This window comes from Acanthaster planci, linkage group LG06 (assembly GCF_054643075.1).
Source record: "Acanthaster planci isolate LZ-2023a linkage group LG06, COTS_SCS, whole genome shotgun sequence".
Lineage (NCBI taxonomy): Eukaryota > Metazoa > Echinodermata > Asteroidea > Valvatida > Acanthasteridae > Acanthaster > Acanthaster planci.
In genome coordinates this window covers 7,285,326-7,297,875 of record NC_141782.1, presented here as the reverse complement: position 1 = coordinate 7,297,875, position 12,550 = coordinate 7,285,326, and the positions used below count along the sequence as shown (strand labels likewise).

Here is a 12,550-nt window from a genome sequence, read left to right as displayed (position 1 = left end):
TCGATAACTTAGTTACTCTAGACGTAACTTTACTCGTTAACAGCCTGACTTTAGGTCTATAGCCTATGTAATATTTCTGTCTGTCCCTGCACGATATCCCACAGAACGGAATGTAAATAATAGATTATTTACAATGTTTGATTCCTTAATAGTTTTCATAAGAGACGAACTGATTCAACATTATTTTGAGGGCCGGTATACCTATCATGAAATCTGCTGTATACTCCAAATTAGACATGACTTTAGTTGCAGGTTGGCTCACAGAAGTCTTTGAAACAGTAACGTTACTTGTTAGCCCATAAATAATGCTGATGTGCTGGACAACTTGTTCTCATTGGTCTATCCACCATGGCATACACGCCCACAAAAAGCAACACGTCATATTTTCTGGAACTTAAACCAAGTGGTAATTGCCCCCAACAATACATTTAATAAACAGTTTGTTATCCACAGCACGTCTAGTATTTCTGGATTTCAAGGTGAAATTGAGAGGACAAGATGGAATATCTGTATCGGTTGGCAGATTTCTTCCTGGAATTTGATGAAAACAAGTCGGTACATTTTTAGAGTATGCAAATTAGAATAACACTGTGGATAAGTTGGCCGGAACATTTTTGTTGAAAATGTTTTTCCTCAAAAAACACTTGGTTGAATTCTCAGAGAGGCGATAAACCGGGGCAGGGGTAGTCTAGCATTATCGGAATTAATTATGTGACTAGTATATGCTTTGCAGGTGGGATGTGTACTTGCCTTATTTGGAAAAGATCTTTAGAAGTGAATGGAATCATCACATTGTCATTTGTTAAACCCCGGCTTTTGCAGGTCCTATGCAACCCATTTGATGGGCGACGCACGACGGAAAATGGCATGTTTGGAACTGGTTAATGGCAGAATTGGGACACAACAAAAAGCAAAATGCGACGGACGACGGGCGACGGGCGACGGCCAACGGCAGATATGGAATTCCATAGAGGGATGTGTTAAGTGACAATAGGTTGGAGTGTGTATAGGGATTGGACTTGTTGGGGGGGTACCCCTCTGTCCCATTTCGTGCCTGGTATAACTTCGTAGATTGCCTGTGGTGCAGTCTGATCCAAGTAATGGTATCGTCTTCCATTCACATTCAAATTTAAGTCAGTGCCCAGGTACAGGCCAATGCACCCTGACTCTACCTTGTGACGTTGTCTTGTCCTGCGGCGCAGTCTGATAAGTCGTGATTAGTTTATGAGAAATCGTTCACGTTTACGTTCACGTTCACGACTACCCCTGCCCCTTGACAAGCTCCAGCACGATTTCTCGTCCACTGAATGATGCTGGATCCATGGCTATTTTAACCAAGGCGACCAAAGAGATTCTTCCAGATCAGGGGGACAGGAATCTCTTTCTGCAGTAGTTTCATAAATCCTATTTAGCGTGTCGTCGTTCTCAGATGTATCATCAGGGTGGGATGCAGCGAGACTGGATTTCAGATTGCTTTAATTAATAGAGATTATGTATTTCAACAAAGCTTGACACAAAAGAAATTTCATATGGGGGTGTGAATTTCCATATTCGAAAGTAGGGGAGGCCATGCACGTTGACTATTCGTTGAAAGGATTACGATGCCTTTTCAATGAAAAGAACGAAAAAAAAAGAAAAAGAAAATAGCCAAAGAAATGAAAAACAGAAATGAAATAGTATGCAAATTATCAATTTGCTCGAGAAATAACCATGCATAAGCCAATGTATGTTGCCATTTGAGACCAATCTTCGATGTTGATATCATTTTAACATTAAAATTTGCTATGATATTGGAGATTTTATCAGGCAAAACGAAAATGAACTGAAGGTGACAAAAGACACCAACACACTTTTATCATCAACTGGATTGCAATCCCCAGGCTCTTTGACCTCACACCCATGCGTTAACTCGACACAAACCAGCAAGCGAAGGGTGCTGAGAAGGGCAAAAACAACGTCTTTTTGTCGAATGCTTATTTGCGGAAGTTCATTTTAACATTTGAACACTGGTCGACACTTCCCGGTGCGCATGATGTGTGCACTGAATGTATATGCAGGATTAGGGTACTGAAGTACCTTGGGCGTCTAAAGCTGTGAGGCATTTCCTTCGTTGCACTTGTAAAGGTACTGTTTTGGTTTTCCATATAACTACTATAGATTGAAATAATTTTCAATTGTTCAAAAAGTTCAAATATACTTGAAAAAATGTAGGAAATTAAAGCCAGTCTACCCCTAATCACCGGCTGCGGAACGATTTTCAAAGTGGGGGGGGGAGTTGTTAGACCATCAGGCATCAGCCATTAATAGCTCAATCCATTGAGACCCAACCAATATTATAGGACCTGCGAAAATTGGGGGAGCCCCCCCCCCCGTTGAAAAAGGGGGGGCAATTGCCACCTGCCTCCTCCCCGCTTCCGCCGTCAGTGCCCCTCGTTTGAATTTAAATTTGCACCCCAAAATGAAATTTCTTTTGTTTTATTTCGTAATGGAAACCAAGCTTTGTTGAAATGTAACATCTCCTCTTGTTCTAAGCATTCAATATTAAAATCAACCTCCATTGCTTTCCACCCCGAGGGTACATTTGAAAACGATGGCACACTTAATAGGACTAAGGACTAAGTTCATATGTACTTGAAAAAATGAAGGAAAATTAAAACCAGTCTACCCCTCATCAACGGCGGCAGAACGATTTTTATCAAATCAACTCTTTCAAGTTTTGTAACTTGTTGCCGTCAGCTGTTGTCATGTCTTTTATGTCTTGTCCGTCCTGTGCTTTTGTCTCGTAGTTGTTTGTGTTGTTGTTCTTGTTATGTCTTTTGTCTTAAGGGCTTGCTTTTTTGCTGTCTTAAGACTCTGCTTATTCAACAGCCTCATGCTCTTTTCTTTTCTCATTTGTACATGGACAATGTTTCTTTATCTTATCATAAATTTTAATGTTCTTTATTTTTTTTTCATTGAGTACATGTATCTGAAAAAAAGTTATTTACATCCTGTTTGCTAATTTCAGTGTACCAAGTTTCTTTAATTTCTGATTTATTTCCTTAAGCTTATCCATTCTGTCAGTTTCAATGTACATGTACCCTGTTCCCTTAATTATCAATGCAATTTTTTTTAAGAGTATGGAATGAATGTCTTCTTGAATCTTGAAGGAACTACCGAAATACTCGCTGAAGCTGCGTATCAATTGTACGCCGCGGCAAGATCTTTTACTCGCCACGGCGAGTAACGATTAACTCGCCGTTGCGAGATGGCGAGTCACCGCAGAGAGACTGTAAGTCGCCGAGGGGGATTTTGCCGTGGCGAGACAGTAACTCAAGAAAAAAAAAGGAAGTGGCCTTTATATGCTTCCGTACTAATTTGATTCGCTCAGCGATGGGTCGAGTCGGCAAGAGCATAAAATATGCTCAGCCATAGGACGGCAAACTGAAAGTCGTGGCTGCGGCTAGCAGTAACGCATGCCTCTACGGGAAGTTGCTGCAGCTGCTAGCCAGTTGTTATCATGACTTACGGGCTTGTTCCTGGCCATATCCCATCGTTTCGGAAGACAAAAAGATAAGGGTCGAAGGCTGGACTTTGAACGCATCGTTGTGTAGGTGTTTATTGTACCAAATGCAGGAAAAAAGCAAACCATCAAGCCGTTTAGCACCAATGTGTTGTAGTCCAGGAAACAGGTTTTAACATACCTTTTAAGTTGTAGGCCACTTTATGTTCATTTATGCACAATGAGATGGACGGCACTGAACATTTCCCTACTGTGGTAACGAGTTGAAGAATGACGACTGGTAGGCTTATGTATTCAAGCGTAGGCCTACTGTGTGATGGAAGTTGCCAGTTGTTTGGGGGTTCGTGAAGGATCTCGCAAATTGAAAGGTTTGTCACATCACTACGTGTGTAAGAGTTTTGCTGTAATAATTATGTAGTGCGGAAGTCCAAAACTGAAACGTCGACCTTGGCCATGTTTATGAGAAACTAATCTCAATTACGATGTTATCACTGTAATGGATTATTTAGGACTTTCATAAATTAGTTACAAATTCAAGTAGGGCCCAGTCCCCTACACACATGGTACATGTGTATTGAAATCGTGTCAAACAGACGAGTCCTCGGAGGAAATGAACGGGGGGAAAGGACTCGCTTGTTTGATCAACATTTCTTGGCGGGAACAATGGAGACGACTCTTTTCAAATAAATTTTAAGGTTAGGCAAGAAATTGGGTTACTTTTTGAAAGGAGAAAGAATCGGCAAGGGAAACAAAACACAATCATGTTAACCTGTATAATCTCAACGTGGACTATAGAGTATAAAGGAATGAGCGAGCAACAGAAACACACCCCACCAGCAGTGCTAGTTTCATTCGGTTTTGCAGCTGCCCACCTAAAACCATGCGGAAACTAGCAGCGTGTTTCTTGGGTTCGGTGGTGCTGTCTTCTGTTGGTTCCTTCTACCTGACTATTTTGGTGTTCGCGCCACGAGAGAAAACGACCGTGAAGCACCCGTACCTCCAGTACATTAATTCAACCCTGCCGCCAGTGGGCGGTGCCATTCGACATTATAGGTCACTGCTGGACAATGAGGTGAGGTTAATCACTAACATCCATATAGCTTCCAAGTTCCTCTGCTTGGTGAATCAACTTTTGTTGCACTTTGTGCACTTTGAAATAACGTCGAAACAAAGTTCCTATAACTTTTGATGAGTGAGTCGCACTGCAGGTAGTGATAACTACCAGTAACTTGATTTAGTAATATTTGTTACAGGAAAAAAAGTGTTCTTAAGTCATGCGAACGTGTCTGACTTATTCAAGAAAACTGCAAAACAGTTTGGAATTGTTCGCCTACAAAGATTGACACACAACGACTCACGGCAAAAAGCCATATCTTGCAAAGATCTAATCAGGACCAATGGGCCTATAGGGGTTTGAAAAAACTGTGGTCAGCAGTATAGGAACAGTCTTTATATCACTAATATTAGAAAGTGAATCATCCAGCCGTCAAAGTGAATTACGGAGCAAATCATTTTCATTTCATGAGAAATGAAAATCACCCCCCAAAAAACATGCTTAACTGCAGTTTTGGTTATACCGGTATGTTCAATGAAACGATTTTGCAGTGTATTGTGATGATCTTGGATTTGCGTAAGGACGGCATATTAGTACATTAAACAAATTCCCTAGATTAAAAAAGCCATACAGTAGCTGAGATGGTTGGACCCTGTGTAGATGGCCAATTTTTTTTTTATTTCGCAGGCAGTCACTTTAAGGTGTTCTTCATGCGCCCTAGTGTCGAGTTCAGGGTATCTTCTCGGCAAAGGGGCGGGTAATGAAATCGACAGTCACTCCTGCGTCATCAGGATGAATATGGCACCGGTACGAGGATACCAAAACGACGTGGGCAACCGAACCACTCTACAAGTCCTGAACTTCTTCATGATTGGGTTGAAAGCCGAAGAGCTGCCGCCCGGCAGTAGGGTTATGGTCTGGGGTCTGTTTCGGCGAAGCAAGTACCTCGAGAAGGCGCTGAATTTAGCGAAGAGATTAAGAGCGGGCTCCACCTTCCACGGGCAAACCGTAGAGGGCGAGAGGGAAGCTTCTGCCCTGTTCACAAAAGAAACGGGCCTGCCATTGTGAGTCTAAGCATTTAAGGACGTCATTCAATTTTGTCTCCTCATCTCCCGAGTATCATCACAGCAGTGTTTCCATTAAATACAATCAGAGAAACAAAACCTTCTTCCCCCGTACCCTTTGTTTTTCTCAAAGCAAGCAGGTACTAAGTGGGTACATGTATGCATGGTGGATCTTTGTTTTACCTATGTTTTTATGTTCGCCAGTGAGAAACAACGGCAAATAGCATGTAGGAAGCATTCTTGAAAATTTTGGGAAATACCCATTAAATGTCAAGAAATTTGGGACTCTCTTTCGGAAAAATTTTGTTGACCCGTGGAAACACTGCTGTCACAGGTAAATTAGACTTCACATGTACGTAAATAAAGATAAAGAGTTGCATGATCGCTAATTTTGAAGGAGCATGTTGCAGATCATGAATATTGTCCATATTCTTGACAAAAGTCACTACCTCCCCTTAATACTGAATATTGACATCAATATTTGCGTATAAAACACGTCTTCAGATCTTCGGTCGTATATATTGACTTCAATCTTCATAGAAAATTTCACGTTTTGATTTTGTCGCGATTTTTGTTCCAATTTTTCCTTGTACTCGTGTTGTCTTATCGGAACGCATTCTATGCATAAAAATGCAATCGGCACGACGTGACGCAATTTTGTCGTATATAGAACACCATAAACTACATCTTGCTTACTAGTCGCAAACAATCTGCCATCACCAACAATTCCTGGATTTATTAAGCCAATATTCATCCCATATTTGCAATGTAAGTATTTTATTAACTCTAGTCAGTCAGTCTTTCTGTCTGTCTGTCTGTCAGTCAGTCAGTCAGATGGCTAGCTGGCTATTTTAATTTATTTATTTATTTATTTATTTGCTGGGATTTTTGTTGTTTTTAGGCGATGTTGTCGTCACTGTTCTACATACTTGAAAAAGGTAGCAAGACGTGAATTTTTGACGGGAACACTGGCGTTAATAATATTCCTGATTTGGAGCAAGCTGTGAATTATTGTTGTAACTCTTGAATTCAACATTATTCTCTGTTTTTATGATGTCCCTTCAAAGTGAACAGGAAGTGATAATCTCGCGGTCACTGGTCGTGCGCAATGTAGCCAATCACAGTGCAAAGCCATCAGCCCTTCCCACAGCGCCCTGTCGACGAGCCAAGAATTCAAGAGGAAACATCTTTCTCTATGAGCGGTTCTGTTCTTTTATTATTTTGTTCACAATAATTGTCGTTCATATTTTTATGCTAATATTCTTGCTTTTCACAGAGGGGGGACCAACTCGTGGTTGTCAACAGGCTGGTTTACTCTCATGATTGCGGTCGATATATGTCAGGAAACCCATGTATACGGCATGGTGACGTCTGATTATTGCGCGTAAGCACAGTACCTCTCTCAGAAAGAGCTTTCTTTTGCTACTTTGGAAGGGAAATAAATTTGACTGTCAGTGGAAAAAAATTATATAACACTTTTATAACAATTTATTACCAATGATTGAAAATGCACGTCGCATGTCTACCTATTAATATGATAATAGCCTGGTAAACCAGGTCGGTTCGTTAAAAACGAACCGGCGGTTATAATACTTGATCAATATTTTGTGGTTCCATCTGCTGAGTCCAACTTGACTATGGCTTTCCGATAAGTGACTGATTGTAGCTAATAGTACGTATGTAGTGACCTCTATCGAACGTTCCCCAAAAGTGCAGTCAGAGAGGGAAAATTATTGCGGAGGAAACAACCAGGGCTGTTCTTTTAAGCAAAGATGTGTAATAGTCCCCAAATTAAACGAAAGTAATGGAGTTTGATAGGGATTTTGCCGATCCTTTACCGCAATGAGGAATCACGTGAGATTGTATTGTCTGGTATTTAGGCTAAGCCATATTTCAAAGAAAGGAATGCTATCGGCGCGCATATAGGCCTAAGGGCCACCACACCCAAGCAAGTGTCAGGTTTTCGAAGTAGTACAAATTACACTGGAAGCAGAGGCCAGGGTAGGGGAACCAAGCGTTATCGCTTTATTTCCCGCAAGTTCTAGAACAATAGTCAACATCAAAAACGATTTAACTAGCAATAAACGAAGCACAATTCTTAACACGGACTCGACAAAAGGTTCGAGCTAGTCTTCCTAAGACAGGCACGGTCCTGTCCGGTGTCCTTTACAATATATTTTAACTTGTATTTAACATTTATTTAATTTTATTTAAATTTTCCTGTCAAGGCATGGCCAAACAATACTGTTATTATTTACTCAACAGTCTTACCTAAGACAGAGTGCGCAAACGTCTTTTGTGGGGTTACTTTACGTATTACTTACTTATAGAACTTGGCAAACGTGACTGCGTTTGTCCATCCCGCCATTTGTAGAATTACGTCGACAGGCACCCCCTTTAGCAGCAGATGTTGAGGCTGATCTAAAGCTGTGCGATTTAAAAGTGGATGTAGGATCAATTCCACTGCGGGATAGAACATTTTCCAGCCATCAACTGAGAGTCTGTGTACTAACTGCATTATGAGGAGGTGTACATCGTAAGAAAAGCTAAGGGTTACCGTTTCGCACAGCTTTCGTGCGTTTAACATACTCAAGTAATGTACGAACAATGCACCATTTGTTATCTGGACGGTGCATAGATAAAACTACCTTTGGCTGGGGCTTGCCGACCCTAGATGTTTTGATTCGATCTGTAATTGCAAACGTAACAGGTTCTCGTGTAATTGTCATACAGTCCAGTCTAAGCAAAGACAATGTTTGAGCTCGTTGACCTGACGTCAGTGCACAAAGCGATACCAGTTTATAGCTGAGTTGTAAATTTATTCGACTCAGGGGTTCCAGACTTCGAAGGTAACGAAGTAAAATGCTCACATCCCACGTGGTAGTGTATCGCGGGAGCTGTGGTCTCAGGTTGTATACCCCATGCATGAATCTCGTAGTCAGTGGATGACTGCCAAATGTGATATTACAGTCCATAAAAATTATTGACGCTAAACCATACCTTGCAGTGTTAATGATACTGTACTTAACTCCGTCATTGACCAGCTCGGTCATAAACACTAAACATGCGTTCACAGAGGGACGAAGGGGATGGACTTGCCGTTCAGAACAGAAACGTAACCATTTGCGTATTGCTGAGCTGTACTGTTTCTGTGTACCGACCCTCCAGGACTGCAAGATGATCTCGATTGTGTCGCTTGAAAGTCCTTTCTCAGTGAGCGATTGCCGGACAAGTGTGCTGCACACAGAACTAGGCTGGCTGCTAGTGGGTGTCGACGCCCCGGGTCGTGTGGTAGGTGCAACAGTGCAACGAACCTGGTAATATGAAGGGCTCTGTTGTCAAGAGGCGGAGTAGCCGTGGAAACCAGTGTTGTGTTCTCCAGAACGGGAAGATGAGCACTCCAGTAGCGCAGATGGGTCTGGAGCCACGATAGAAAAGGCATGGACTTGGCAGTTAGCTCTAGAGGCAAACAAATCAATGGTGGTCTTAAAACCCAGAACCGACATTATGCGATTGAACGGCAGGGTCAAGTTGCCATTGTATGACCGTGATAAAAAGTCGGCCATTGTATTGTTAATACCAGGAATGTAACATGCAACAAGCCATATGTCACGCTTTACATACCACAACCATATCCTCTTCGTCAGCTAATTGAGTTCCAACGAATGACAGCCACCCATGTGATTTATGCAAGATACGGCTGTTGTATTATCCATGCGTAGGGATATGGTTTTACCCTTCAAATGCTAAACAAGCGAGGAAAGGCCATAGACAGCTGCCAGCAGCTCAAGGTAATTAATATGCAACTCGGACTTATTATTGGTCCAATGTCCGTTAGTTTTCAGATCAACTTCGGGACAATAGGCCCCCCAACCTTTGCTGGATGCATCGGCTTGTAACTGTAAACTGGTTGCTTTCGGTGATATAGGGCGAGATGCCGTGAGCAAATTTGAGATCCACCACTATAACTCGGTTTGAGCTTCAGTTGTCAAAGATAATTTTGCTTGAAAATTGCCCCCATTTGCTTTGAGTGCAGCATCTTTGCAAATTTCCAGATTCCTCTAAAAAGTGGACCTAGGGGTACTGCTGGAAAGCAAGAGACCAACTCCCCAATGACCAGAGCCACAAAATGAACAGTCAGTTGTGTTTGGCCGGCTAAGGAGCGGCATAAAGTTACAATTGGCTAAATCTTTTTGGTAGGAAGACGAACAGTCATACGAGTTGAATTTTTTATGAACCTTAGGAACTGCACTTCATGTGTAGGGTTGAGGCAAGATTCCTTCTCATTGATAACAAACCCTAAAGAAGACGTAAGTCGACATCGGGCGAGGATATTCTGTTCGCATTCACCTTTACAGTGTCGCCAATGAGTAGTCAATCCTCGATGTAGTTGGCAGAGACATGGCCCAAATTGCCGAGTGAACAACTGCAGGTTTCATGACCTTTGTCAAAATACGAGGGGCACTCGTGAGCCCGAAACATAAGCAGGTAAACTGCCACAATTTTTGTCGCCATTGGAATCTCAAGTACTTTTGATCTTCCCATGCTGTGGGTATTGTGAAATAGGCATCCTTAAGGTCCAAGGATGCCAGGTAACAATCAGGGCGAACGAGTGTCAGGGCATACTAAAAGGTTTCCATCTGGAAATGATGGTATGCAATGAATTCATTGAGGCCTTTCAGGTTAATGATTGTACGCATAGACCCATCTTTCTTTGGTCTAAGAAAGATGGTAGATACGAATTGGCCCTTACGGCGAGAACACTGAATAATAGCGCTCTGATTTCCTCGTCTACCACGCTGGACATGGATTCAGAAAATTGAACAGGTTTAGGAGGGCAGGGCTTATACGGGGTTTCGGTAAATACAACATGACAATGAGATACGGTGTCCAGCACCCATGTGTCCGAAGTAATGGCTTTCCAGTTAGAAACAAATGGCGCAGTCTACCTGCAATCTGCATTACATTACAGTTAGCGTACTTACTCCCTTTTTCAACAGGGTTCTGTGTGTTGGCAACTGCCGTTGCTGTAAACTTGTCATGGTTCACACCGTTATTCTGACGCACTCGTCTCTGGTAGCCAAAGTTGGCTGTAAGATTGCCTCTCCTGTAGTAAGGCTGTCGTTGTTGACGACCACGATACCTAGTCCAAGACCACCAGCTAAATTCGGCACCGTAAACCCGGGAACTGATCTTATTCGTTTCTTGTATTGCTTACCACGACTGGACAAGATCATTGCCAAACAGGAGGTCAGTAACCGGTACCTGGGAAGAGCACAGCGGTGCGTAACGGGCGCTCAGGTCCGGCCTAATAAAGTCACGTCTGCGCAAATTGAGAAGCGCCGTGGCATGACCCATTATAACCACCGCGTCAATTAGGCCCTTACTAAGTCCTGCAGTATCGAGAACATTTCCTGCCACGGTCTTTGCGTTTCGCATCCGAAGCAGGTGGTCTGCCGTCTTAGAAGTCGCGATTGACGCACACACGAGGGTCTGTTGTATCTTTTGGAATTTCCCCTCCCTCGTTCTCGTGGCTTGCTTTAGAAAGGCCCAAATTTCCGGATTCACCTTGGTCAAAGCAAGGTTCTCGCAGTTTTTTGGCCGATCATACAACTTAATATTTTTTTAGTTAGTTTCTCTGGCTGTGTTTTACCCCGTGCCAAAGAGTTGATCGTTTTAGCCAACTGCTCATTGATAGGAGGGCCCTCTTTAGTATCACTGTCAACGAGTGCGGCCATTTCAGAGAGGAGATCATCATCCTCAATGTTAGTGCCCTCAGTTTGGGCTGCATTAAGATTCAACAGGTTATCAACCTCGTCATCAGAGTAATATTCACCCCTTTCAGGTGCGACAGCATCGGCCCCTGGTTGCTCAACATTTTCAGGCTCAGGCCGAGCCGGTAGTAGCGCCGCTGTGTTCAGAATGTCACCGCCGAGGTTGTTGGCACTCGGATGGCCATGAGAAGCAGACGCGCCTCGTTTGGGCAAAAGCTTCGGTAAGACTCGCTAGTGTGTGCTGCAAATTGTGTACCGTGTCGCACAAATCAGGTTCATCTACAGTTACCTTGCGCTTGCGTGAGGACGTGGGTTTGCGCTTCTGCTTCGGCACCGCAGTTTGGGTTAGTTCAGCCATTTCTGCATTAAGTAAAGCAGTAACCATCATTTTTGTCCGTCATTGTAAAAAGATGGCCACAACGTGGTCCAAATGCGCGATAACAGTGGCGATACTTCTTGTGAAACACCAGAAATACACCGACACTTGCTTGGGCGTGGTGGCCCTTATATGCGCGCAGATAGCATTCCTTTCTTTGAAATGTGGCTTAGCCTAAATTCCAGACAATACAATCTCACGTGATTCTGAATGGAGGTAAAGAATGCGTAGAATTAGAAATCGGTAGGTGGGAAAGATACCATACGAAATCATTACCAAGGTAAGGCAAAACAACCGTAGTAAAACAATGACTTGTCACGGATGCAAGATCTTACATTGCTCTCAAATTACAAATATAAAAGGCCTCTTGACAGTGTCGTAGTTAAGATTATTAACAATAGCACATCTATTATCGAAGAGATTCTTCATCCAATTACCAAGGAGCTGACGAAAAGATGACGATTGTGGCTTGCGCTATCACATCATATATGTCAGTAATACCATTGCCTGTAAATTTATTATAATATTGATCAGTTTTATGGTGAATTCGAAAAGCCCATGAAAAAAAACAGTCAAATCTTGAACAGCCTCTTGCAACTACGAATGTTCATACAATTTGTTTAAAAGATAACTCTGAATGCCTTTCTGTGAATAGAGATTTAAAGTAACCAGAAGGTGATGACTGATGGCAAGACAACACAACTTCAGTAAATAGTTTCCACCACCTCAAGATCTGAAATCGCTCTAAACTATATAGGCCCAACAAAATATTCCAATTGC

The 12,550-nt window shown here is 42.5% G+C and overlaps 1 protein-coding gene and 1 pseudogene across 4 annotated transcripts in view; one reads left to right on the top strand and one right to left on the bottom strand.

Moving 5' to 3' along the window:
* The first annotated feature begins 3,556 nt into the window (after positions 1-3,556).
* The window catches only part of LOC110980031 (alpha-N-acetylgalactosaminide alpha-2,6-sialyltransferase 6-like), a 10,283-nt gene continuing 1,289 nt past the window's right edge, over positions 3,557-12,550 (top strand). Inside the window, exons 1-4 of one of the 3 annotated variants that reach the window (XM_087138200.1) lie at positions 3,557-3,870; positions 4,367-4,574; positions 5,244-5,620; positions 6,688-6,822. In XM_087138200.1, coding sequence (XP_086994326.1) covers positions 4,383-4,574; positions 5,244-5,620; positions 6,688-6,822 — 704 coding nt within the window. In that variant the 5' untranslated portion in view covers positions 3,557-3,870; positions 4,367-4,382. Of the gene's footprint in view, positions 3,871-4,366; positions 4,575-5,243; positions 5,621-6,687; positions 6,823-6,896; positions 7,005-12,550 lie in introns of all 3 variants that reach the window. The other 2 variants (XM_022236303.2, XM_087138201.1) reach the window with 2 other exon arrangements.
* On the bottom strand, positions 8,789-11,752 carry LOC110980032 (uncharacterized; annotated as a pseudogene). Its single transcript, XR_015425593.1, has 3 exons — positions 11,661-11,752; positions 10,606-11,566; positions 8,789-9,038 (listed from the first exon to the last, which is right to left on the bottom strand). The product of XR_015425593.1 is annotated as an uncharacterized LOC110980032 (transcript).